Below are 27186 nucleotides of genomic sequence, written 5' to 3'. Positions count from 1 at the left end.
GGACATGTTTATACTTGCATAGAATTGCTTGAACAGATGAATGTGGCACCTTCAGGCATTTGGGCATTGCAATGTTGTGGAATTTCTAATGGTCAAAAAGTGTTAAAGATATAAAAATCAACAGAGAAGTTGTCTTGAATCAAAGGTGTGGTAAAGGCAAAGATTGTTTTTGTGGTATAAATACTCTGTATTGTTTACATTTGTCAGCTGAGGGCGAGACGACACCGTTAGGGACACAGCTCTTTGACAATTGTGCACAGTTGATTCAATAAACCAGACCTTTGATTCAAGACAACTTCTCTGTTGATTTTTATATCTTTAAGACTTTTTGACCATTAGAAATTCCACAACATTGCAATGCCCAAATGCCTGAAGGTGCCACATTCATCTGTTCAAGCAATTCTATGCAAGTATAAACATGTCCAGCCATTATACTGCTGGGGGAAGCAGAAAAGCTCATTCTGTGCATCAGGCATTTGCTTGTGCGAGTATAGGAGTGAAATATTGTAATTATGAGTGAAATATTGTAATTTTTGAGCATTTTAATTAGCAAAATGCACCTTTTAAATATGCACTACATAACATTTCTGGTGGAGGGTACACTCTATCCCTGGAGATGTTAGTGCTTTGCCTAGAATGTTTGACAGTACAACATTAAACTCCTTTATCTTCATAGAAACAAGCAGGTGGCACTGCCAGGCAAAGTTCCAAGTCAGATCTGTGGAGAAGTGACTCAACTAATCTTTTAGTGCTCCTTTAAGTCAAAGTGTGAATATTTGGTGTTACCAGTTTCAGTGCAAAGTTTTCTCTGATGTGATTACTTATGGAAATGCCTGCTCATGTTTTTAGCTCCTAATGCAGAACCTGTCTATTAATGACCAATCTCTAATATTGTGCTATTTTCCTCATTTTTTTTATTAATTTAGGCAAGTCGTGAATCTTTACAAATAAGGAATATGCAACGTTAAATTATTAAGTATAATATTCTTTTCACTTGTGTTTCAAAACGTTTTTTATACCATATTATTTATGTTCAAAAAGAGAAGTCAGAGAGCAAATGGTACTTGGCATACATAAACAAGCAGGCTGCATTCAGTCGCACTCAGCTGCTTGATTTTGCCTGAGCTTTGATTCCACTTTAAAGGCTCAGTGAAGACATCGCAGAAGTAACATGGGTCCTTTCTCTATCATTACTGGTGTTTTAGCTTCTGCAGCTGTAGGATTTCCTTGTATTTGAGCAGAATTTCTCTTGCCCCAGTACAGACAAAATGTATAATCAGCTCTTGGTCAAAATAAATCACTACTGCATCCAATTATAAGATGTTTAAATGAACTACTTCCATTTTTTCACACTTTTAAGACATTTCTCATTGACTTTGTATTGAAAGCTCAGCACAGTTAAGACATTTTTCATGTTTTATAGCCTTTTGGATGGAGTGGCAAAAACACTGATGATACACTACTTCAGAATGTACTGGTACAGTCCTGGTTTAGTACTTGTTACTCATGACTTTTTTACTGATCTCTTAGACTCTTACTGATCTCTTAGTCTCTTAGACTATAGCTCCGGGAGACAATATCACGTAACCACCAAACTCCACTGGCAGTGAAAATGCAGGACAAACCACAAAGAAACTAACTGTATTGGGTACAGTTAAAGATAATTCAAGTTTAATTGTGGATTATTGTTGCGAGATGTACAGATCATGCAGGACAAAAGAAGGCCAGAGCATTTTACCGTATTTAAAAAGCTCCAGATTGATGGGAAAAGTGGATTTCTGTCATTAAACCTTTCCATCACTGATCACTTTTAGCATAGATTTTGCATCGATTCTTTGCTGTGAATGTCTTGTTCAGATTTGCAGTCTATAGTCTTTAATAGCATACTTGTGCCAAATAAGGCTGGTAATGTTTAATCACATATAACTAGCCATTCATTACTGGTAACTTTACACTTAAAGCAGATTTAGTCACGTGATGCCTGAGCTCTATTGTCAGCCCTACACACCGGGGCTCTTCATCCACATCTAGGTTTAATTTATCTAATTGTCTGCATCCCTCATATGACTCTTAATAGGCTGCACAATGTTGGTATAATTGGCCTGAAGGAAGGTCTATTGACACTTGTTATCAACTGCTACCCCCAAACACCTCTGAGATACAAGCTTCTAATAAAATTCACATGTCTCCCTCTTTCCCACACACAACCACAAAGGCTACTGTTTTCAATTTAGAAGCACTATCCACTGTCAAGGATCTTCAGTAGTTCTTATTAAATTGACTTTATTTTCAAGCCCCACTCTAACCCATGTAATAGAATCAAACTCAGTAACAATAGTAGAGGATGGGCACACAGCCACAGCCAGTGCATCACTCCTACTCACAGTCACGTCGTGTTGAAGACAGCAGCGAAACATACATTGACATGCAAATTCTGAGATTGTGAACGCCATGGTTATAAATATGAAGTCATAAAAAATGCCATTAACATTTTCTCCCATTTCAGAGATTCAGTTATGTTCATCAGATAATTTGGACATAAGAAATGGTATCGTTCACTGCTCCAGTTCATTCTCAGAGTGGATTGTCTACCAGGACTAAGCAGGTTAACCTAGAAGTCCTGATGATGCATGGTAACAACACTAAGGACTGCCAAATGTGTTAACAATACACCACGATAAATGCAAAGAGCCTCAAGTCTTCACAGTCTTGTCTTGTCTGCTTTTATCCTGTCATGCTCATATAAGTAAAAATAAAACCAACCCAAGCATGATATGTGCATGTAGCAGGCTAGCTCAATCCATTTATGTCGCTTTTATTCATGGAATTTACAAAGAGAGTGAAACAGGCATACTTTTTGAGAATATTGAGTTCTTTGACATGGAATTTGTTCATTTTGTGTATACGCAAATTGGAGCTGAAAAGCTATTTAATTGACAGGATGTGAGACTGTAGAGTGATCAGTGTATTTCATGCCTGATCAGAACAAAAACCCAATGATAACTGTAATTATCATTAGATTCTGTCACACACTGAATGTAGACGTCTTGTGCGTGCCCTTCTCCATTTGCCTCAATCAGATCTTGTACATTTGACTTTAAAGTTGTTTCTATCAAAGAAGACACATGACTTCTGTCCTTTTGTGTCTCACGGAGAGATATGTGTCTAATTTGGTTATGCCTTTTCTCTTTGAAGTATATGAAGTCGCTTTTGCAAAGGGCAACTGACAATAACACAAACCCTCACCATAATGTGCTCATAATCACCTCCAATAATTGTTTTCAGCATGACTTTTATGTGTTTGAAAATATGGCAGACTGTACATTTAAACTGCATTTCAACAAAGACATTGGATTTTTTTCAATTACAGTAATAATGTGTGTATATCCTCATAGATTTAGTGAAAGCACTGCAGGGATATTAAAATGAATGCACTGCATGAGGAGGAGGAGCAGAGGGCGTCTGTAAAGCATTCCTTTTGTTGTGTAAAATCAATGACTTGCTTCACGCTGGTGCTTGACGTAGAAGACCTGATACAGAATCGATCAGTATGTGCAGTGTGAAATGATTGACGCAACCAGATGCATCGGTGTACATCCCGCATTTTTATGATTTTCTAACTAGTGGGTTTACTGACTTGGATTAAAACTCATCTTGTTGACGTCCTGATGGTGCTATCCATCTGCCATATCTGCACAAAACTCTTCCTTCATAAATGTGTGAACAACAGGCTCTTAGGCCAAGTGCACTGTGTAGCAATGCAGATTCTAGTCTAATTAAAACATATGTTATGGATGGAGAGTGTTATTAACCCTTGGTCAAAAGTAGTTTAAATTGAAAGTCATTGACAGATGGATTTGTATATGTAGTTCAATTTACTTCCACTTCAGAATACACTCTTTCTAATTAACTAAGAAACGTTTTGTTGACATAATCATGTTGAAAAGTTTAAGTTAAGTTACTTGTAGAGTTTTAGAGCAATACTTTCGTCCTTTATTAACAGAGCTAGTTTTAATACAATTATTTTCTAATCCCATACTGATGCCGGTCGGACACTGTGCGATTAAAAACAACTGCAAGGGCTGGTAGAAGTTGTTAATCTCCAGAGCACATGGCTAATTATGCAAAATAAACAAAGTCTGTGTTTGCACTGCTGACTGTCAAACTTCACTGTTTATTTTGCCAATGTTCTTCTTCCATTTGAAAGGCTACATGAAGACATCAAAGAGGTAACTCAAATACTAACGCTATGATTAATAATGTTTTTAGGATCTACAAATTCTCCCAACGTTTACTGCCCTGGGTGTTAGCGTGTTAGCAGACATGACCATGGAAGTATATGGTGTAAGTGTTTGACCATGACACACTTAACAGCTGCGGATTGTTTTTCAAAATAACTGCAAATTGCAAATTGATTTACTTAACTATACCTACAAAATGTGTCCATATTTGTACAACCATAAGCAGACGTGGTTCATTAATCACTGTTATTACGTAGTGTCTTGGTCACCTTTTGGACTGGATGTTAAAAAAAAACTCCCAAACTGGTAAATATAAAAGATATATTTGTGCATTTCAGAAGGCTATATATTCAATTTCATGATTTCAGATGCTTTTAGTGAAGGTTCTTTTCTTTTAGCATTTCCTTTTTAAAATGTAACCGTCACAGTTTTTGAGCTACCGCTCTATATCAACTCTCTACACTTGTCCCTCCATGTTCATTTCATGTATTACTAATAAAAGAGATGGATTTCATTTGCTCCTTTTCACCCCTCGACACTAATGGCATAATTATTAGACACTAAACCAAACGTTTAATTAGTTGATTTCCATTTAAATAGGTGAGACCCATTTAATCTTGAGAGTTTTACTGTTGTAGAGTTCACGTCGGTTACTATAGGAAATGTTCTCTGGCCTCGGCTTTGTGCTGCTCATGCACGGTCTTGCATTCTCACTGGAGTGGCTTATGTAAGTCTGTTAGCGCCTGTGCAGAATTTGTAGATGTGTAATTTTACCTGCACACGCTCTATTCCTCTGCCCTCTGCACCTGTATGATTCACTGAGCTATGTGAACCTTTTATCAGCTTTTAGTTCCCACTGGATGTGCTAATTAATGTGGGAATCTGAGCACATGAAAAAGACCTTCTCCCCACGGGGCAAACTTGGGTTTTAATTAGCAAAGGTAATGACCCACTGAGACGTGAATGTAACGAGCGCGACTGCAAAAAGATTATCACAGAATTAACACTCATTTTTTTCCTTTTCTAGAAGTGTCATTGATCTGTATAGCGTCCACTTTGGGCCACTTAAACTTGAAGTGATGCAGCGCTTTAGAGAGACACGGGCTATTCATTATGTAACACCTGCATTAAAATATGATTTGTTGTGATTTATAAATTATTTAGTGCTGCAGTCAGTGTCTACTTTTCTTGACCTACGTTACTGAAAAGACAGCCTTAGGAAACCCACCTTTTCTAAGCTCATAATACCAATGCCCGGTGAGTTCTTTTGCATACAAAAGTGAAGACTCAGCTTTTGAATTTGGCCTGGAGCAAGCACAACAGTAAAGTGACTGAAGGAAACTACACTTTCTCTGCTCAGGAGTGAAGAATTGAAAACTTAGTTACAGTGAAAAACTGTTAGGTGGTAGAAATGGTAGCTTTAGGCATTATATGATAGATGAACACGCCACAAACCCTGAACCAAAATCGTTTTTGTGACAGAAGAATCCCTCAGTGGCAATAAAACAGTTCATAATTACAAACCTGGGTCTACGAGTGTATATTGTAATGCTCAATATTCATTTCCTCTGTTTTCTCTTAGATAGTGTTAGCCTGGTTTTGGGCAGAAGAAGTTCTGGCTAAACAAAGAAATGGGACTTCAGTCAGCTGAACCGCACAAGGCTGCAGTAAGTACTCAGGCCAGTCCGTGCAACTACATTCCAATGCCACAACTAGAGACAGTCTTCTAATATGAAAAATATTGTTTTTTTATCAACATATTTTGTCTGAAGTTTCATTTTAATGTCTAAAAAGTCACAACACAAGTTTGCAAAAATGTAAATACTTTCTGGAGAGTTGTAAATGAACAAAAAATAGCCATGCTTCCACTTCTCTTTCCAGACATTGATTCTGTCAGTTGTTCTCTATCCTGTAATTTATCACGATCAGGAGCAAAGGGTTATTGATTTAAGAGCACTCATTAGGCCATTTTGTTTGAACTATATAATCAGTGTGAACTCCCATTTATACCTCATTTGAGCTCAACACAGCTTCAGAAAATATTATAAATTATACAATTGAGCTGCACAACTGAACTTGCCTTAGTCATTTGAATGTCTAATGTGTAATAGTTTTAAAAATGCATTTTCGTGTTAGTTGCACTGTGGTTTTGTGAGTTAATGACAAAATAAAACCACAATAACCTAAAATCTTGTCCACACAAATCTTCCTCTCATAGTTTTTATCTGTTGTGGTCAATAGTGCAAGTCATTATTTCAGTCCTTACGGTTATAAGTTTATACACATGATGAAAGTGGTTACATAAATAACATTAGCATTCTTCATTGCACTTGTAGACATACTGCTCTAACCTACCAGGGGCAACTGATGTAACATTTTTATACTTTTAAGTTTGTGCTATAACCCATTTCAAGTTGCCATCGCAGTCAGTCTTTTAGAAGAATAAAAATGCTTGTCTAAATTTGCATTAGGGATTCATATTTTCTCTTCTGGCCATTGTTTTAATTGGTATCATTGTGGCTGCTTCTCTTATGTTCAGATATCATGGGGTTTGAAGATCAAGAGAAAGACAAAAATGGTGGCCCCTTGTTTGGGCATGTTCAGACCCACCATGGGCCAGTGTTGTCATCAGTGCACTCCAGAGAGTCTCGTGAGTCAGATCTGATCATTCACCTCCGTGTCTTGTGTACTGCAATTAGCCATTATTGATTCTTCATTTTATTTTCAGCGTAACAAACTTGAACAAAATTCTTGGGATGGTTTCCGCAACATTTTGAGTATCAATGAGAAGCACACCAGGTATTACGCTGCTATCTACTCTGTACTATACAATGCAGGCTGCAGAATGAATCAAATTTTAATCAGAACCATATCCAATTGTTTAAAATCGTCAATGATTAATTTTTAATGGAGAGATCTACTGCCAATTGTCTTTCTCTGTTGGGGAATACAATTGTTCTGTGATTTATGTTTAATGGCAGAGATTAAAATGTCTGTTTAAGTTCAGAATATTAATGATAAAATCCATTTTTAACAAGTCAGAATATTTGAAATCTAAAATTGATCAACAGAGCAAATCAATCATGCCCCCCCAAAATGTATAGTTACACTTTTCAAATCTTGTCCCTTGAATATATCTTTAACACTAGAAATCCACTCTGTTGTATCTGAATACCTGTCTCTCTCTATATATCTGTGTTTCTGTGTATAAACTTTCAAAATAACATGATACAGTAGATGAAACACTGTTTGTACTTTGTAAAGTCATCATCTTTGTCCACAGGTTTCGAGGCTGGCTTGTCCGAAGGTTGTGCTGTGTTCTGTTTGTGAGTGGGTGCGAAGTTTTCCCAAGTCCCGCTACCGACCGAGTGGAGCGAGTCTATCAGAGTAACAGGTACCCCAGGCAAAAAGACAGTGACGCATAATGAAGTATAAAATGGATAGACGTCATGTCAATAAAATAAGATTCTGACAATTATAGTGGACCATTACAATAATTTGTCTTGTTTTATGGTGCAGTAAACAAGCAGCAGTAATTACAAAAAACATAACTGTAAAAATGTGAAAGTTATGGTTCCACAAATAACATGTCTGGGATAATTTAGTATATTTCCAATCCTATGTGCCTTTTAATAATGCCTGATTTTCAGTTGATTGTAGCTTACTAAATACTGATCTGTTTTTGTCTTTTTTCTTGTTTTTATTCTTGTATGGAGTATTAACATTGTTAACAGAAAAGTGCTGTACAATTAAAGATTATTATTATTGATTATACAGAGTTTAGACACAGTTGCAGTTGACATGTTATGGAGATTTTAAAACCACAAAAAATCCAGTTTACATCCATCCATTTTACCTCCAGTTCTTTGTTTACCTTCATGAAACTTTACTTAAGCCTGTTGTTGCCTTACTGATAGGCTTGTGTTTGAATGTATACTGCACAAAGGAGCTTTATGTGAGGTAATTCTGCTGTCCTGTGACTGTGTTAAAGAGTGAAGGAGGCGCTTGCTGCAGAGCCACAGGCAGAACAGGGGCAGATCGGTTGCCTTCCAACTTTCCTCCCCCTCATTAACACCTGCATTTCCTCTGGCCTTACGCGGTACGTGAGCGAATGAGAAAATCTTCTCTTTTCAATCTTTGCTAGAGGCTTGTCTGTATTGAACTGCTGCGGGCAAACTCAAAAAATACTGCAGTAAAAGCTGTAGACACTAACGTAACAGTACACTTGCACAAGGGCAAAAAGTGCATCAATCAAGTCATGGATTCAAATTCGATCTATAGCACACACATGCTCTGCCCAAAGAAGAGCAGCGTGCATGGCTCTTTGCTGTATTCTGAGTCCCTTTATCAATCGGAAACCGACTGGCATCTGGAGTTTCAGTTGACCCATTGATGTCAGCGAGATACACCAGCAAGCCATACATCTTGGGAGTCGTTTTACAGTCAATCTCAGTGCTCTCTCCTCTTTCACCTTTGCTGTTGAAAATACGTCACTGACTCCATTCCTAAGGCTAACATCTCATACCATGGTATGTTTGTGCAGTTTTCCAAACACCATTCAAAATTCAAAAAGGATTCGCCCCCACAAGAATTCTCAATGTGAAATCTAAAGCTTAGACATATCAATAGAGTTATTTCCCTTTGTCAGCAGCTGTAGAAACATGAAGGTGCATGAGGAAGACTCCACAAAGCTCAGTTTTCAAGTTGATAGGAAATACTTTATGTGTTTTTTCTGGATACATTTCTCTTTTTCCTCTCCATCTTCCTCCCACTCGCTCGGGTTCATCTGCTTCATTTAAATGCTGTCACAATTCACCCCCACTTCCTCCTTTTATCTCTAAACTAAACTGCTTTTGTCCCTTAGCGTCAATGCATCAAGTCTACTATTCCCCAAGCCACGATATCCATCTATCCAATTTACCTTGAAAGATGTCCTTAAAGTTTTACTCTGCATTTTGGTTTAGATTTGTGGGCTGGTTGTTTTTGAAGATGCTTGCTTCTGTTTTCGGGAGTGTCCAAGTTAGCCCCAACCATCTGCCGGCTTTACACAAAGCCTCACAAGAGGTACAAGCTCTCACACAACACAATACTATTCAGTTTGTAGAAACAAACTTTTCTAACTTTGTGAGTGGTATACGTGACTCCCAAAGCACCTCTTATAGTAGCTAAAACAGTAGTAGATAAAGTTGTGCTTGAGTGGAATTTCACTAGACTTTTTTACAATTTAATTACCGTCTGAGGAACATTAATTACATGGCTGACTAAATGCGTATGTATGTCTGTCTCTGAAGCACTATTCAGAAAAGAAAGGAAATGGGCTAGACAAATTAAGAATTGCCTTTTTACTTCAGCTTTGTTGTCATTAGTATAGTGCTTATTGTCATAGCACTTATTGTCATACTGCTTATTGTTATAGCGGTTATTATTATAGTGCTTATTGTTATAGTGCTTATCGTGACCACTGTAAACATTTCTTGCTTCATATGACCTTGTTTTTATCTGTTTACGGGCATCATAATTAACCACTGCTGTGTTGTCCAGGGATGTCCACTGGTTTATGTGTACGTGCGTCAGAGTGCTCTGGACTGCGCTCTCATCTCGTTGGCCCTCTTCTGCCACAGCCTTAGAGTCCCATACACAATCTGTCCAGTGAAAATAAACAATAGTTTGCTCAGGTAATTCATGTTAGATGTTTGCAGATTGATGTCACAATAACCACTATGTCAACGCAGCTGTCAGTTATGGCAAATATTAATTATATATTTATTTGGACTCAGTGTTTATCTTATGTTCTGTTATTTGCACTTGGGGAGTGGGGAGTATTTCCCCACTCCCCAAGTGCAAATTGAGACCCACACATTTCCTTAAGTGGCCCTCAATATTATTGTTGTAAATGATATTACAATAAAACAAAAAATAATATTATATGTCAGAACAACAAATTATATTTTCAAAATGTGTTGTTATTACTTGGAATATAGCAACTTGCAACTACGTTTATTTGTGTTGCAGTTTTGAAATTTACTTTAATGTTTAAATTCACTTTAAACATTAACTTCAAACTTTAACAAACATATCCAAAAGCAGAATTATTTTATTGTTTTTTTCTGTTGATATTGAAGAATGATTCTTCAAAAAGTTGGAGTGGTTCTTCTGAATGGTGACCTGACGGAGGAGGAGTTTGAGCGAAATCCCCTGAGCTCAGCTGTGATGATCTCTGTGAGTGTTAATATTCTATAGATTGAAGCAACTGTTGTTTTTGATGAAGTCACATGATATATATGATCATAACAGCTGCACTATTCAAAATAACAATATTATAGTTATAAAACTAAAAGATATGTGCGAGTGGCTGATTTTAATATATACCTTGTTACATTTTCTTACATTTACTCCTTATCTGAAAACTATTTAAAGGGTTGCAGTACTTAACATTTCACTGTGCTATCAGACCTATTTGCATCTGAAGTAGTTGTTTTTCTCTGAACATTTGTACAAATTAAAGCCTTCAAACTGCCTTCCGTTTTAAACTGAGCTGTGTACAAGATGACTAAACATGTGTGGCATTAATATGAAAGAGTGAACCTGAACAGTTTGTTTACGGTCACACATAGTGTTGTCGACGTGAGTAAGCATATTGGCTGTGCGTGAGAAAGCAGCCGTGTTTATGGCTTGTATTTCACTGTTAATGGACCTTTATTGTTTATTGAGTGTAGGCCTGCTTAGCTGCAGTTCATTGCTAATTTAATCACCCTTGTCTGTAAGGGGAACAGTACTTGGGGCTATGGAAGTATCTTTGAATGTCATGTCAAGTGCCCCTAAAGTCCCCTTTATTTATGCAGTTTATCTTTTTATCCTTCTCCTCCTCTCCTGATTCATTTTCTAACATTTTTATATTCCAGACATGTTTTTATATTGCTTGTGTATGTATAAAATGCTTGGTAAGCATTAACACATGATTAAATGCAGATTTTGTGACTCCCAGACTCCTGTTGAATGTTGATTTCTTTGTATTTGTTCTCCCCCCTCAGCTGGTATGTGAGCTGCTACATGAGGGCCAAGCAGTCAGTGTTGCTGTGTCAGCTGAGCCTGGTCAGGGAGAGCAGTGGTTGGCTCGCATCAGACAGCTCATAAAAGAAGGATCTGTCCCTGATGTTAGCCTGGTCCCAGTGGGCATCTCATACAGCTGTGTGCCCCCAGCCGACCCACAGGTGGGTACCAGCACCAATAGCACAACATACACTTTCACACACACAACACAACACAACACTTTAAAAGGACTGTGTCTGATTTTGAACCATGAGTCAGGAACATAGTTTGAACTATTAACCCCGCCCACTTTGTCCTTTCTGTTACTGTGATATTGCACCTGCCTGTCCAGCCAACGACATACAGCCAACCACACACAGCCAACCACACACAGCCAACCACACACAGCCAACCACACACAGCCAACCACATACACTGACAATATTTGAGTTTAGAGGTGTGGGTCTGGAACCATATCCTGTCTCACACATTTCCGATGGGCCTGATTGACAGGCCGATTAACCATGGTCCATTTGTGTCAGAACTAACAGGCGGCTTACAAGTAAAATGGAAAGGAAAAAAAAATTGCACTGAGAAACTGCATGGGTTCAAGTGAAGCACTTAACTCTGTAAATCTGAGGTCAGAGAAGGATTCTTTGTTGTTAATTTTTTGATAGGAGATGCGTTTCGCATTTGAGAGTCTTCCCAGGTGTTTGTCACGTTTTACGGTCCGGTTCAGACCCCAGCATCCAAACAGAATGTAGGTCTCATGCAGTTGTTTCTGCTTGGTTCTCATCTATTCCTGACTACTTAGTTTTTTTTCTCACTTTTGATAATGCACCGTGACAGGGAATCAACTGTCTGGTAAAATGTCAGGCAGTTGTTTTCCCATGATTCTTGGCAAACAATGTGGCTGTGATTGGACAAAAACCCTGACAGTTGCTTCTCTTAGTTATTCCTCAACAAGATTATGTGCTGTATGTTGCCCCCGGTCTTAACGCAGCGTTAGCGAGATAATCTGCTGGCAGATAGTGTCAGTGCTATAGCTGAGAGCATGCGACGCTCTAAACAAGAGGTGTGCCGGCCCAAATATCAGGTGGAGTAGAGCAAATTGAGGGCATGGTGTGGCACATTCAGTGAATCGCCAGAACGGGTTGGTGTGTACATTTAATTCTAATAAAATAACAAAGGATATGACAGACATTATGAAAATATTAATTACTATAGCATCACTTAAAATTTTGGCCCTCCTCTGGTCCATATGCTACGGCGAGAACCATGGGCCCAGGAGGAGCCTGGAGCAGTTACTGTTTTTGTGAGGTGAATTTAGGGTTGCCATCCCAGATTAAAACGTATGTGTGTGTGTAAACTAATGGTATATATAGGCTATTTAAAAACTAAAGACTTTGCACCAGTATGTTGTGCTGTTTGGATGCCCTCTCCACAGCAGAGCAGAGCCCGTCGCCTGCTCCCTGTATCAATTCTGGACCGCTCTACAGTTTGGTTTGCCAGTTTTGTCACAACCCATCCAAAATTCTAATCCTGGTGTCGCTACTGGTGCATACTTACATTGTGGGGCTTCAGGGTTGTTTCATTGTACCCATATATAATTATTTCTTTTTCTTTTTTTTGCATCTCTATTTCCTGAGACAAAGACAAAGACATTACCCACACTGAGATTTTAAATGCTGCAGTGGTCACAGATTGGTTCAGATGCCATCTCCATAAATGTACTTGTACCATCCCACTCTAGCCATCAGCCTCCAAGTACAGCCTCTTTACGCCAGCATTGACATTGTGTTGGTAGAGAAAGTCCGACCTGGACACGCCCCCTCGTTAGTACTACTGCTCCATTAAGACCGGGGGCAAGATATAGCCTCATATGTTTCAGTGTAATTTGATTTAGTCATCTACATTTACTCTGTACTAATATAAATGACGTTTATCCTAACCGGAAGAAATTAAAATAAAGTACAAGCCCTTTAAATGTGCAACAACATGTCATTGATTTTTCTGTTTTTGATCAAAGTCTCTAAAAAGCTTATTGCTTTTGCTTATTTGTGCATTTTCTGAGCAATGAAAACTCGGTAATAGTCTGTCCCCCATGAGAGATGGTACTAATGAGAGGGTTAAGCTCAGTTAATTGCGGTAATAAGGTCTTCACCCAACCATTTAGTTTAATCATTCAAACACAATTGACATGGCATACTTAATCCCATGCTTAGACACTCTGCAAATATGCCTGTTTATCTAACCGTTATAGATTGTTTTCATTAGTGGTATTGCTATTGCTGTCGTTGTAATGCCCTTTATGGAAAGTCGCCATTATATTATTACTGCTAAAAGAGCGTAATCGTTTTACACTTGTCTGTTTTTGAAGATTGGCCTGAGCAGTGTGGTAAAGCGTTTGCTGTCTCTCCTCTGGACGAGGTCATGGGGGAGTGTACGGATTGACTTGGCGCAGCCTTTCTCTCTGAAGGTAAACCATAAAAGGAGCCAGCATCAAAGTCTTATCATTTAACATCCTGCCTTGCATTTTAATGGTTCAAATGGCGCCTGCCTACTTGTGATGCTTGGATATAGTTTTGTCTCCACTTTGCATGTTCACTGGTTTTCACTATTCTGTCACATGTACGTTTGGAGTAACCGTCTATCCAAATTGGTTGTCCATTCCTCCATTTAAGCCCCTGTTTTTAATCTCACTTATTTAGAGAATGATTTGCATAAAAAGTGAGATTTACATACAATATGGGGTGTACTCACTCGCTTTCAGGGTTGTAAGATGTTGGCATCTGTTGCTTTTTCAATTTAATTCAATTCACTGACAATACAAACAGTAAACATCTGCGTTTTAAAAAGACAGCCATACCAGTGTCTCCACATCTTGGACTGATAGCGAATTACACTGAATGTTATGTTTGTGAGTGACATTATTATTTCATTTCTGTCTATTCAGCCTGCAAATAAAACTGTACATTCAATTTCTGAGTGTCAAGCCCTGAGTGTACATATATTAAATGATCATCAGAACAGTTGTCTTTATTGATAAGTTTGTTTTGTTTCAGGAAATGTGTGACTCTGGGAGGTGCAGAGTGGATGACTGGCTCCCTCTACAGGACCTGTTGCTGCCCGTGATCTTAAACAACAGGTCACTATGCCATAAGTACTTAAAGAATTACACAGGGCTGAATGATGTTGAATAGTGCTTTATCTGACAAGCATTGGAATTATGAATGGATTAGCGGTTTATGTTTCAATAGTAGTATTCTGTTTAGAGTTCACATCTTAAACATGTCCAGGAGCATTAGAATTTGAAACAAGACTGAAATATGAACTGCTGAAATAATTCTCATACATTTCAGAAAAGGTTTTAGAGGTTTAAACTACAGAGTTGGCTGGTTTTGTAATAAGACAGGATATTTTGACTTAAGCAGTGGAAATTATTTGAATTGTAATCTTTACAATTTGGTAATTACGCCCATTAGAATGTTGATTTCACTGAATCATAATACTGCTACTACTACTACTACTGCTATTACTGCTACTACACTGGGTTATTTTTGCGCGTTTTCAAGACACCCAAAGTGCTTAACATAGCTTTGTAACTCTGTAGTGGGGAATTACTATTGTAACCACAGCTGTCCTGGAGTAAACTGAGAAAAGCGAGGCACCTCCAAGCATCACCAACACTCCAGCACACACCGAATTCATACTAGACAATGTGGGCGTAATGTCTTGCCTAAGGACACAATGGCAGTTTCCACTCGAACCATTGCTGCTCCAATGTGGCACCTTGTATTCCCAACGGTCTCCAGTCGTATCTTGCCTCCCTAGAATAAATCCATTGTCTGTTTCTAGTATTTGAGAGTATATCACTGCGATTACAGTCCTGTCATCTGCAAAGCTAAAAAAGTTTCCATGTTTAAGTTTAAGAATATAAACTTGCCTCTAAGCTTCAAGAGTGTAACTGATATGATGCCATCCCCTGGTGAGATTTCATCCTCTTAAACTTGGTCCAATTACAAACAACATTAGACTGTCTGGCAGTGAAAAAGATAAGACACAAATAACATCCCCCTCAATCTCTGCTTGGCGTGTGTCGGTGCAAGTGGCTTCTCTCTGTTTAATTCTTTTCCGTGAGCTGGAGGCAAACAGTGCAAATCAAAGTGCAGCGCAGAGTTGTAGAAACGATAGAGCGGTTATTAGCGGTTTAACATGTAAATGAGCAAACACATAATCATCCTCACTGATTTGTTTCTCTTTTGTTTCTTTGTTGTGAGGTTTAAGTGTTGCCATTGAAAGACGGCAGTGAGCTAAAGACCAGCGTGGTGCCAGTCGATAACATCTTCAGAAATCATCTTAATAGCATTTTGTATTTTTGCGCCTATAATTTACTCGTTTTCTTCATTAGAGAAATTCTATGAGGCACGACCACGTTGATGTTCAAAAACATATGGTTAATAATATGTAAATGCTCGATGTCTCTCCACTCTCACTTGTTTATCTTAAGATCTGAAAGGGCAAATGGGCTTTTTTTTTGTTTTTGCAGCTATAATTAACTTATTTTCTGCTTTAAAGAAAATCTATGGGGCATGACCCTGTTGATGTTCATTGACCTGTTACATAAAAAGAAAAATATGGTTAATAATATGCAAACTCTTGACATCCCTCCACTCGCTTTCTTAAGATGTGAAAGTGCAAATGGCATTCATGTGTTTTCTTCTTTAGAGAAAATCGAAGGGGACATGGCCTTGTGGATGATCATGAAGCTACTACATAAATGAAAAGAAACACAGGGTTAATAATATGTAAATACTTGATTACATTTTGACTTGTTGTCTGTTTTAAGATCTGAAAGTGCAAACGGATGTAGGAGGATGTCATGGCTTCTGCCTCGTCATTATGCATCTGAACTTAAAGCACATCACCAAGACGACCTCAGCGTTGCGATCATCCTTCACCTCCTTCACTGTAGGTCTATGGATACAGCCCTCTGCTCAATCATAAACAATTATTGATAAGCTCTTCTCAAAGGGGATGCACTATGCAACTTTATAAAGCTTCTAACCATGTTCAAATCGTTTCCCATTCTCATTTACCCACTTGAACTTATATTTAAAGCGATTCTTGCACGTTTGAGTATGCCACTGCTCCACAAATCCCTGTTTTCAACTATCCAACTGTCCCCTGTGTACACGCCCACTGCTTTGTACTTACTTTGTTTTCCAATTTTATTTTCTCAAACAACTATACATGTAGGCGGGAGTCAGTGACGCAGTTTTCACCACAGAAATCCTATATATTTTTTCATTAAGTTGTTTTTTATTTATATTTATTGCTATTTACAATGTCTGAAGTATAAAATTATGATCCACGGGTGTCATAGATTATAACTATAGCAGACAAAAGTTTAATTTGCAAAAACAGATATTTCACATATGATTAATAACACTATAGTTGAGGGGGTTTGCTCAAGAAGGGATGGAAAATTATTTTTATTGCACCAAAATAGATTCAGCGCTTGAAAACACTGCAAGACAAAGAGTGAGCTGTAAGGTTTCTACATTTTCTGACATATTATATGCTTGCCCTTTGATTTTGTAGCTGCCACTTCCTGTCAGTCCGTGATGTCCACCAGCGTCGTGTCGAGCCTTTTGCTCCACAGACACCGTAAGGTACATATGTCTACTTTGTCTGTTTCAAAGTTTGCTTCTGTATCTGTCAAACTCCACAGGGGGTAATGAACAAAATTGACTTGCTTCTTCATTTATCAGTGTGAGAGTGAGTCATACTCAAGTGTCTATTTTATGTCACTGACTGGTGTTGTTAAAATGATTTTTCGCTCCCCCTCTCTTCTTCTCCACCACTGTAGGGTGTAAAGCTGTCTGTCTTGTGTCGTGATCTATCGTGGCTCACGGAGGAGCTCTTGTTTAGGAACAAAGACGTCGGCTTCGGGGGGACACTCTCGAGGGTGGTTCACTACTCTCTCAGTTTGCTCTCCCCACACCTCATCATGGCAGCAGCACCATCCAGGTTGGTTTGTTTGTGGTTTAAAGGTTTAGCGCATTTTTATTTCAAATTTTATGACCCGTCTGTGTACCTAGACAAATATTACCCTCATAGATCGCAATCATAACGCAAATTTTGTTTTTATTACAAAAACATTGGGCATGATGGACATAAGTCTCTCATTTGCGTCGCCAGTTTCAAAGCTGAAATCTTGAAATCTAAAAGGACTCTGATCTCATCTCTCACTACCTAAACCCCAACACCTGCAGCTGAGAATGAGGAAAAAAAAAACTTGTATGTGTCTATTACATGCAGGTTATAAAGCACTGACAACCCAGGTTTAGTTATGATTGGACTTCCTTTTTTAAACCAGCAAGAGCGCAGGCCACATACCGTACCTTTAAAGGAGTAGAAACACAATTGATGTTGTTTTTCCAGCGTGAGCCCCCTGTTCTGAATATACTCCCTCTTCCTTTATTTTAGGAAAGACCCATTGATTCTGCCTCGTCCCTCTCCTGCAGCTGCTCACCATCTCAGTCTCCAGGCGCAGACCGTCACTCACGCCTTTATCCTGGAGGCTGTTGGGGGTGAGGAGCCTTATCTGACACACACACGCTCTTCACATCCACTTACAGCTTATTTATAGAAGACGTCATGGTAGTGGTGAGTTCATGGGTGTCAGCTTTTGTTTAAAGACAGCATTTAAGGACATTTGCCCATTCAAGAGACAGAATAATTTGTGTTGATTTTTTTTTAATGCTATGGCAACCGTTCAGTTTTTTTTATCACTCTGAAACCCATGAATATGTTAGTATTAATTGTACATAGAGAAGCATGTAAGCAAGGTTTAAACATGCTTAACCAACATGATTTTTAAATGCATTTAAAAAAAATAATGAGAGAAAAATATATAAATGCCATATACAAAACAATATATCAACAGTATTTCTCAGCCTATATAACTTTTCTGATAGAGGACGGCCATATTCTCTAACTCCATGGATTATTCATTCTCTTTAACATTATTTCAATGTCAGCAACATACTTTCAAGTTAAAATATCATATTATTATTTTAAGATATTTGGTTTTCTTTAATCTTCATTCCGATGCAGGGACATTTTTGCATACTTTGAACATTCCATTAAACCTAATTTCTTTAAAGTGTTTATTTCTATGGCAACTGAATAGCTGTTTTATACAAGAATGTCATTTTATTCACCAAGTAAAAAACTCTGCAAGGATATGAGTAAGTTATGTCAGACAGTTAAATTTATGTCCTCTATTTTAGCCTCCCAGCAGCAAACCAAATAGCAGTGTTTCATATCCAAACACTGGGGTGAAATATGAGTCCCATTCTAACTTTGTTGTGAGAGAAAATAAAAAATAAAGGTGGTATTTTGCAGTGCAGGAGGTTGTATCCTCTGTTGGAAATGGTCTTTGTTGTTGCGTGATTCATTGGATGAGGAGCTTGTGGGCAGTGAGTAGAACTGAAAGCCATTAAAAACATACCCCTGTGTAAAGTACAATACAAGATCCCCAAAACTAATATAGTTAATATAGTCTTTAGTTTTTCCTGTGATGAAGTCGTGACTGTCCTTCTGTGGAATAAATAAACCGATCACATTTTACATTAGAGAACAGTAAATAATAGGATGGAAATGGAATGATAGCTTTCTGGAAGGAGAAATGCATTTTCCAGCCCTGTTTCCATTATTACCAAGAAAATGGTGACCACATTTCCCTGTAATTTAAAACCCTCATACTGGGTTAGGGTGAGGAACAATCATTTAAAATAAGAAAACAATTATTAGCCCTTCGAACAGCAGCAGTAGAATAGAAATACAAGTAAATTAGATGAATAGAACAAACTTGGGTTGTCACTATACACAAATGTCAAACTGTTTCAAACCACGGAATAGACTCAAGACTGAATAATGATTACGCTGCCACAATGATAATAAAAAAACACTCTTTCTTTACACCATAGAATGTTATTTTCAAGATTAAATATTAGTACTTTCTTTTATATTACCGTGTGGAGTTATTTCTGTGTAATTCCTCAGTCATTCAAGTATCCTCTGTGTGTCGTATACTTGTTCTGATTCTAAAACTATTCAGGAAAGGTTCATTTCTGTCCTGTGAATGTGCGTTTTTTTAGCATCGACACTTGCTCAAATGAGTGTCTAGTTTCTTTACTAGTTTTAGTATTGATTAATATCTGATTTTCGATACTTTTGACATCCCTAGTATATTCAGAATGTGTCCTGTCCTTCTGCTTTGCTCGGGATGTATGTCATTAAATGTATCTATCTCCATGGAGACAAGGCAACCACGCTCACAATAAGAATTCATGTTCTCAAGATATTTTGAGCAATAAATACACCGGTGATTGAATAAATGCAAGATGGATGAGTTTAATACCAGACAAAGCAATAACATCTCCATGGAGACACGCAGAAAGTGTCCATAGTAGACTTTTAAATAATACGCTTTTAGTTATCATCTTATTTCCGTTCTATTATTCATGCACTAAACCATTAATATATTTTACCTTCAGCCTGTGCGGTGTCGGCCATGTTGAGCGAAGTGGCCGTGAGCGGAGTGAGTAGCCGCGTGAGGAGTGACGGCGTGGATGGGGCAGAGGTCAAAGGTGACATGGAGTTTGACGTCGTTTTGTGCCAGACGGAGCTGACCAACAGAGCCCTGCAGCTGTGTCATCTTCTGCCTCCAGGATTCATGCCAGTATGTTAAAATTCAAATCACGCGACGCAGCCGACATGTTTCAATGAGCGGATTTTTAAAGTAGCACAACATCCTTCATTGCTGCCGTGCTATCAACTCAAAGGGCTTTTCATGTTGTGAGTTGTAGGCACACGTGGCCCATGTGAAGAGCCCTAAATCATAACCAGAAATGCATCCCCTTTCTGTTTCCCTACCTATCATTACAGTCTTTTTGTTGAGTGTTCTCGCAGCCTTTTCCTCGCAGAATAATACAGCTTTCATTTCTCTACTGCCTATCTCTGGCTCATCTTTCTGATCATTTCTCCATCTCACTGTCCACTCTTCCACAGTGGCTGGCTTCCTTCCCTGGTCATGCTGTTTGTGCTGTAACCTTGCTCCACCACTGAACTTAGTTGTCCTCTTCTCTCCGTTTCCCCACAGCCCTGTCAGTCTTCCCACAGTTTTGCGCTGGATGCAGTTGACAGTCTGGTGCGCTGCGGCATATTGATCATGGAACAGGTAAAGACACATTGTAAACTGTGTTAGAACAGAAAATTGTGTGCTGTAAAAATATATAAATGCATTTTAAAAGCATATTACTAGAGAAGGGAATAGATTTAGTGCCATAAGAGCAAGCAAAGAGACAAATCCCATGATATAGATCTGAAATAATCTGCCCCTGGTATTGTTTTTGTGCCACTGGTGAAAAAAGAGACTATATTAACTAAATATTTAACAGCCCCTTCATCAGAAATTATTTAAATCTTTTCATAGTTTTTCATCTCATTTTGGGGAATTCATGTCTCCTCTCACTCGTACAATTTCCTCATCTTAAAATTTAATCTCCAGAGCCTTGAGGATTAAAGGGCATATATTATGGAAATGAGAAATATTAGTTATATTCATATTTAGCCTTTACTTTTGGCTACATCGATGTAGACAATGGTAATGACTTTTGCAGGTTCCCAAAGGTGTGCCCATTTGTGATGTGTGGAAAAGAGAAGGTACTTTCTCCTGGACCACCAGCGATGACCCTTACAACAGTGACTCTGACTGTGAGGAGATGGAGTCCCGCTCTTACAAGGTACAAAAGAAAAGTGCTAATGTTCACCCTGTGGTTTTCACACTGGAACAGAGTGAAAAACCATGTTAATATAGAACAGAAATGGACAAATGACAAACCAGGAGTAAATACTTATGAATACTTATATACAAATACTATGAGTACTTATATACAAATACTATGAGTACTTATATACAAATACTATGAGTACTTATATACAAATACTATGAGTACTTATGTACAAATACTATGAATACTTATATGTGTAAATATACTCTTTACACATGATTGCTCTGTACTTCTATGTGTTTGTAAAGATCATTCATTGGTACTAAATATAGTTTTAGTAGATTTTAAAGGTGCAGTATCTGTCATCTGCATGTCTCCATGGAGAAGATAGTGCCAGGAATGTTCCACAGTATGGCATTAAACTTCCTACCTCTATGAAGACCAACAAATGGTACCACCAGGCCAAGTCACAGGTATGATCTGTGAAGAGGCAAGCCCACTCAAAATAACAGTGCCTGTTTTTTGCAATAAAAACATCTGTAATCGAATAAATCAAAGTTGTAAACGTTTAATGCCATAATGCAGAAGAATCCCACCAAAGCCTTAACATCTCCATGGTGACAAGATGTCAGACTCTCAGTGCAGTTTCAAAAGGTGATCTATTTACATAACTGAGTAAATAATAAACCGTTTGTCATGTCGTACTCTCATATTTAATAGATGCATAAATACATTATTAGAAATGTATTTTGTCATATATATTCATATCTGGATTTGCACAGGCGCCTTTCCACATCATCCAGTGAATGATAATAACTGATGGCTCATTAGATGCGGTTCTTCTTTTAGCCTGAAAGAGCTTTTTAGGTAATTATTTAGCCGACCCTTTTCACTGCCTTTATCAGTCTGTCCTAGTTTCCCTCTATTGGATATGCAGTGTTTCGTATTTAGAAAACCCAAAAAGCAGCGGACGGCTTTTCAGCAAACCATTCAAAATATTTTCAATCCAATCCATTGTGGTTTTAGAAAGTAAACTGATAATAGTAAATTGGCGTAGTGTAGTTTAAACCGTAAAAGTTCGGTTTGTGTTTTTAAAAAAAGATTAGGCTACACTGTGCACTTGGATGTATGTTATATATTCCTACATGTAACAAAGCTTCAAACCCAAGGAAGAAGAGAAAACTTTACAGAAGTTAAACATTAAAGACATCTGAGCAGAGCCTTTTACTGACGAAAAATGTCTGAACTGAAACTACACAAAGCTCTCGTTGGGCAGTGTAATCTCCAGACAGAACAGTTTTATAGGCGCCACTACGTGTACTTAAACTTTTATACGGTGCGTTGTAGAAAATTCTCCTTTTTATGCACTGTACTGGCAACTCAAGTGCCTTCATAAAATTAAACTAACGACATATAACATAGAGCTTTTTTAAATGCAGGTTGCACTGTATCAAACACAATTTTTAGAACAATAATAATCTAATAATAAATAGAAATAGTAAGTGATAATGCTTTGTTATTTATTAGGTTTAATCCAATACATGTCTTCTAACGTCATTGCCAAACCTCATGCAGCACTTTTCTAATAAATCACCCCAGTGTGTTAAGCACTTCTTTGACTTTCTAAACCTAATTGACCTTATTCCGCCTTTAAATGACCTATTTTGCCTCTAAATGCTACTAAGCCGCACTTTCTTTGTGATGGCACTTGCTGTTAAGTAGGAATCCCATTCATTTCAATGTAGATTAGAGAAAAGTTTTGCCACTAAAACATGACATGAATGATGTTAATTTCTCTTAAACTTTCTATGCTCATGAGCACACACTGCACCAACTCTCTGTTACGCTTTAAAACGCCGCTGTAATCCGTATAGAACTTATTTGCTGTCAAGATTGGGAGCCCATTGCCAAATAATATAACCCGAATAACGATGGCGGCGCCGACGGCATCTTGCAGAATAAGATGAATAGACAGCTGAACATTTGAGAGTGCGTGTTACTGAGGGTCCTTCGTCTCTGTGGATGTAGATAACGCAGCCAAGTCAGTGTCCGGACCTGCTCTTCTTCCTCTGCAGTTTGTTGTCTGGGTATTTGAGGTCTCTATGCTGGGCCACTTCATCTCTGGAGACCCTCCTCTCACCTCTGCCTGGTAAGATCTGTGTAAAGCTGGGTGTCCACTGCATGATTTTGACAGTCTGAGATGCAAGATCATGAGGAAAATCTTTAGTTGAGTTGTAGCTGTGACTGATTTCTGGATATTTGGGATCTCGGATGCAGAGTGAGCCGTTATCTCGCTGCGTCTACGTTCAATCTCTGTCAAACGTGACCAGCTGTAAACACAAGCGCTCCGCCAAAGTAGCAGAGATCAGCAGTGAACCGAGACCATATTTCGCCATTTCCTTTTCATGCACTAACTTTTACAAGCACGAAAAACGCTAGCAAAGTATATTGACTTTACCACACGGAGCCTAAAGCCTGATATTTCCTCAAACTTTGACTGTTTTAGATTCCATCCATTAACCTAAAAAAAACAAAGAAAACACGCAGTGGACACCGGGCTTAAATTTGAAGTTTTCTAAATGTGATGAATAGTGTTTATACAGTGGCTTTGTTTGTGCAACTTTTTATATATCTTTTGTTCTTTTTAAAAATGTAAATGTCCAGCGGCATCAACATCTGAAATACTAAGATATTAAGGTTAGGTTAAGGTTAAGGTTTAGCTTATTGTCCCCTCAGGGAATATGAAATGCAAAAAGAATACAAATATGAATATCCCTGCAAATCCTATGCATTTCAGAATAGTATTTGTAGAGGTTTAAACTACAGGGTTGGCAGAGTTAATACATAATAAGCCCGATGGCAGCAGAATACTTTGTTGTTTGCAGAGGATGATAATACCTTAATAATGGCAATTTTGATTTGATTTCAATTGATCTTGCAACCCTAGTACTGTGTTCACTGATGTTTGATTACATACTCCTTTAGATCCCTTTGTGTTTGTAAGGACTGTGTGAAAGCTTGTGAAAATAAACACTGATCTGTGAAAGGAAAAGTGAGGTAGAGTAATCCCCTAGAATTACAGTGATGTTTTCATGGGATTGGGTACTTGGTCACGCACCACTCCTTTTGAGAAAACCGGAAACTCATAATAATGTTTGTCCTGGGTTGACGTATGTATGTGGCTTTTAAAGTACAAGTACTGAGACCTTCATTCATGTACTCTTATTATCTAGAAATTGTTTTGTATCAATCACATATACGCACACAGCACAAATCCAGAACTAAACCAGGACTACACTTGATTAAACCAGGGTCAAACCAGGTACAAGTGTGAATTGGATGTTCAAACTCACTGCATTAAATTGAGTCTAAACACAGAACTAAACCAGGACTAGACCATGACTAGAACAGGACTAAACTGGGCTCAAACCAGGGACAAGCGTAAATCAGTCTAAAATGTCGCCTTGTATCTTTGTTGATCTTACTTAATGCACCTCTCAGTATCATTTGTCTCCATTTAGAGGCAGACTTTAAGACTCAAATGCACTGTCAACTGTGCGACATGGCAAGAAAGAAGAAAATGCACTACGGTAAGAATGAGAGTCATGGAAGTCTAGAGTCTTTTATTACTGTGCAGAAATAATGCTAAAGTTAACTGAATTACTGAAAGTTTCAACCCCAGTGAGCGGAGTTACTAAGCATCCACTTCCATTATCCATTATATAATAGTTTTATTAAAATGTCAGTCTAACATTTTTATCCCCAGAAGTGCAAATGGTTTATTCTTTTTTGGCTGGATTAGGTTTGAATTGGATCTTGTGATTCATGTGTGCTTCATGTTGTATTTCAGAGAGCTGCTCAGTGGAGGCTGTGCACACTGCACTCCGAACACTAATAGACCTCGGGGTGAGTGACAGCACCTCTACACATGTTTCTCTAAATCTGTCTGCCCAGAATTACAACTCGTACAACACAAGGTGAAACCGAGCATCAACTTGTAAACTTTAGTTCGAACACTACCTGGTTTATTGGGCCGTCACAGGCTACGTTTATTCACACAGTTCAAGTGATGGTCATAAATTTAGTCTTCAATCCAAATGATGAATGGGAACAATTAGTTACTTAACTTACACTGCCTGGCCAAAAAAAAGGTTGCACACTCTAATATTTCGTTGTTCCGCCTTTAGCTTTGATTACGGGGCGCAATCGCTGTGGCACTGTTTCGATTTCGCTTCTGCAACATCACAAGATTTATTTCCATCCAGTGTTGCATTAATTTTTCACCAAGATGTTGCATTGATGCTGGTCGAGTCTGACGCTGCACAAAGCTTCTCCAGCACATCCCAAAGATTCTCAATGGGGTTAAGGTCTGGACTCTGTGGTGAACAATCCATGTGTGAAAATTTGAGCCCGATGAATCCTGGCATTGTCATCTTGGAATATGCCCGTGCCATCAGGGAAGAAACAATCCATTGATGGAATAACCTGGTCATTCAGTATATTCAGGTGTCAGCTGACCTCATTCTTTGAGCACAGACTGTTGCAGAACCTAGACCTGACTCGTACCTTTAAGCTCGTACCTATTTGCTTAGTCAAATCCAGGTGGCGACTTTTTTTTTGCCAGGCAGTGTATTTACATTTAAAGTCACACTGCGTAATGTTTCTGGTGGAGATTATGCCATGTGCTTTTCTTCATGCAGATGTTAATTTTTTACCTGGTATGGTATTAAATGTATCTGTATCCAAGGAGATAAGCAGTTGCTGCCAGCAGGTCGAGTTACTTGTATTTTTCAAGATACTTTTGATTAGTAAAAACACTTTGTTAGATAGATATGTCTAAAGCCATAGTCCCATATTGTGGAGCATTACGGACAAAGTAATAACTCTAGTTTTGCCTCGAGACAAGCTGGAGGCAAACCCACCACCAGAGAAGCCATGCAGTACACCTTTAACAAACTAAATTTGTGATTCTATTAATTCCTAAACTTGGGGCTCTTGAGAGTTTGAACCAAAGGTAAAGTGAGGCAAGTGTAGTTAAGGCTGTATTCCTCTGTGGTTATAGTAGTAATGAATGCTGAAGTGAACACAAATACTGAACGTTGACAATACTGTTAGTCCAAAAGGATGCAGAGGAAATGTATACACAGCAAAATGTTTATCAGTTTTATTGTTTTGTTGTCCGATTGGCACAGGACTTGCTTAAAACTCTTATCTCAAACAGCAGCATTTTGAACAGAAGAAGAGCTGCGACATCTTTCCAAAAAGTTCACGTGAGGCGAGAGCTCACTGCAGTGTGTTGAATGCATTAATGTATTTATTGCACAGATTTGTCAAGTTGGTCTGGATCTTGCAGGCAGAGATGTTGAGATGAATGTGCTGATCGATATTCTTGATACAGATCACGTATATAATCGAACAAAAAATTATAATTGTGAAATATTTCAAATGCGCTTTGTACTCCAGAGGTATGCGTAAATGTAAAGTGCTTTTTTATTTGGCTGTTTGTCATTTTGACTAAATTACTAGCAAAGTTTGAGTTCCTAAAAGTTCCTAAAGCGAATCACATGTTTGGGGAATGGTGATCTGTTAGACAATGTGAATGAAAGTGACTCGAGGCTTTCGCTATCAATCATGAATAATCGTAAAATTAGGCTTCACAAACACAAAAATAAGATCTTATGACACACAAGCTTTTAAAAGTGAATTTATTTTAATATCAAAATATCTTGTTTGATCATGTTTGTACAGAAAGTAGGTAAAGGGTGTAAAAATAGCTGTATTCCCATTTAAGATAATTTCAAAGTGGTACATTTTGAGTTTGATTTTCACTTCAAATTGTTGTTTGATGATTATAGGTTATAGGTTCATAAAACAGTCTGGACTTTACAGCTGCATAAATCATGTTGTCAGAGCTGTTGTAGATGGTCTTCTGATGCTGTGTTAATATTCACTTTAGGTCCTTTTAGAGAAGCAGGAGAAAGAAGGCGTTTTCCTGAGTGTCAGCTCTTTGTTCCACTCATCAGAAAACAGACAAAAACTGCACCGCTTCGTCTCCCAGTACCTCTACAATTATCACATTTAACAAAGCTGCCTCACTCAAACCCTCAGCAAAC

At 38.2% G+C, this 27186-nt stretch overlaps 2 protein-coding genes across 2 annotated transcripts in view; one reads left to right on the top strand and one right to left on the bottom strand.

Moving 5' to 3' along the window:
• Positions 1-2453, bottom strand: part of LOC117376069 (ras-specific guanine nucleotide-releasing factor 2-like) — a 31556-nt gene extending 29103 nt beyond the window's left edge. The window contains exons 1-2 of the mRNA XM_033972472.2: positions 2385-2453; positions 15-85 (exon numbers count right to left, since the gene is read on the bottom strand). Coding sequence (XP_033828363.1) covers positions 15-85; positions 2385-2453 — 140 coding nt within the window. The remainder of the gene's footprint in view (positions 1-14; positions 86-2384) is intronic.
• Positions 2454-5821: 3368 nt separating this feature from the next.
• gpat2 (glycerol-3-phosphate acyltransferase 2, mitochondrial) lies at positions 5822-27155 on the top strand. The gene is made up of 22 exons (XM_033972471.2): positions 5822-5908; positions 6781-6891; positions 6970-7040; positions 7525-7635; positions 8233-8340; positions 9206-9305; positions 9783-9916; positions 10364-10460; positions 11273-11452; positions 13651-13749; positions 14336-14418; positions 16120-16241; positions 16875-16945; positions 17143-17303; positions 17763-17866; positions 19838-20022; positions 20443-20520; positions 20963-21085; positions 23102-23222; positions 24595-24663; positions 24924-24979; positions 27030-27155. Exons 1-22 carry the CDS (start codon positions 5873-5875, stop codon positions 27153-27155), a joined length of 2346 nt encoding a protein of 781 aa, XP_033828362.1. The 5' UTR covers positions 5822-5872.
• Positions 27156-27186: the final 31 nt, after the last annotated feature.

This window comes from Periophthalmus magnuspinnatus, chromosome 9 (assembly GCF_009829125.3).
Source record: "Periophthalmus magnuspinnatus isolate fPerMag1 chromosome 9, fPerMag1.2.pri, whole genome shotgun sequence".
In the NCBI taxonomy this organism is placed as follows: Eukaryota; Metazoa; Chordata; class Actinopteri; order Gobiiformes; family Gobiidae; genus Periophthalmus; species Periophthalmus magnuspinnatus.
The sequence above is the reverse complement of the archived record's forward strand: the minus strand, read 5'-3'. Positions and strand labels throughout refer to the sequence as shown.

Bases quoted from the DNA above. Each gene is read 5' to 3' on its own strand.
- gpat2 (XM_033972471.2), top strand. From the start codon at position 5,873: ATGGGACTTCAGTCAGCTGAACCGCACAAGGCTGCA. The intron at 17,867-19,837 runs GTGAGGAGCCTT...TTTTACCTTCAG, and splicing joins TATCCTGGAGGCTGTTGGGG to CCTGTGCGGTGTCGGCCATG. The intron at 21,086-23,101 runs GTACAAAAGAAA...CTGTGGATGTAG, and splicing joins TGGAGTCCCGCTCTTACAAG to ATAACGCAGCCAAGTCAGTG.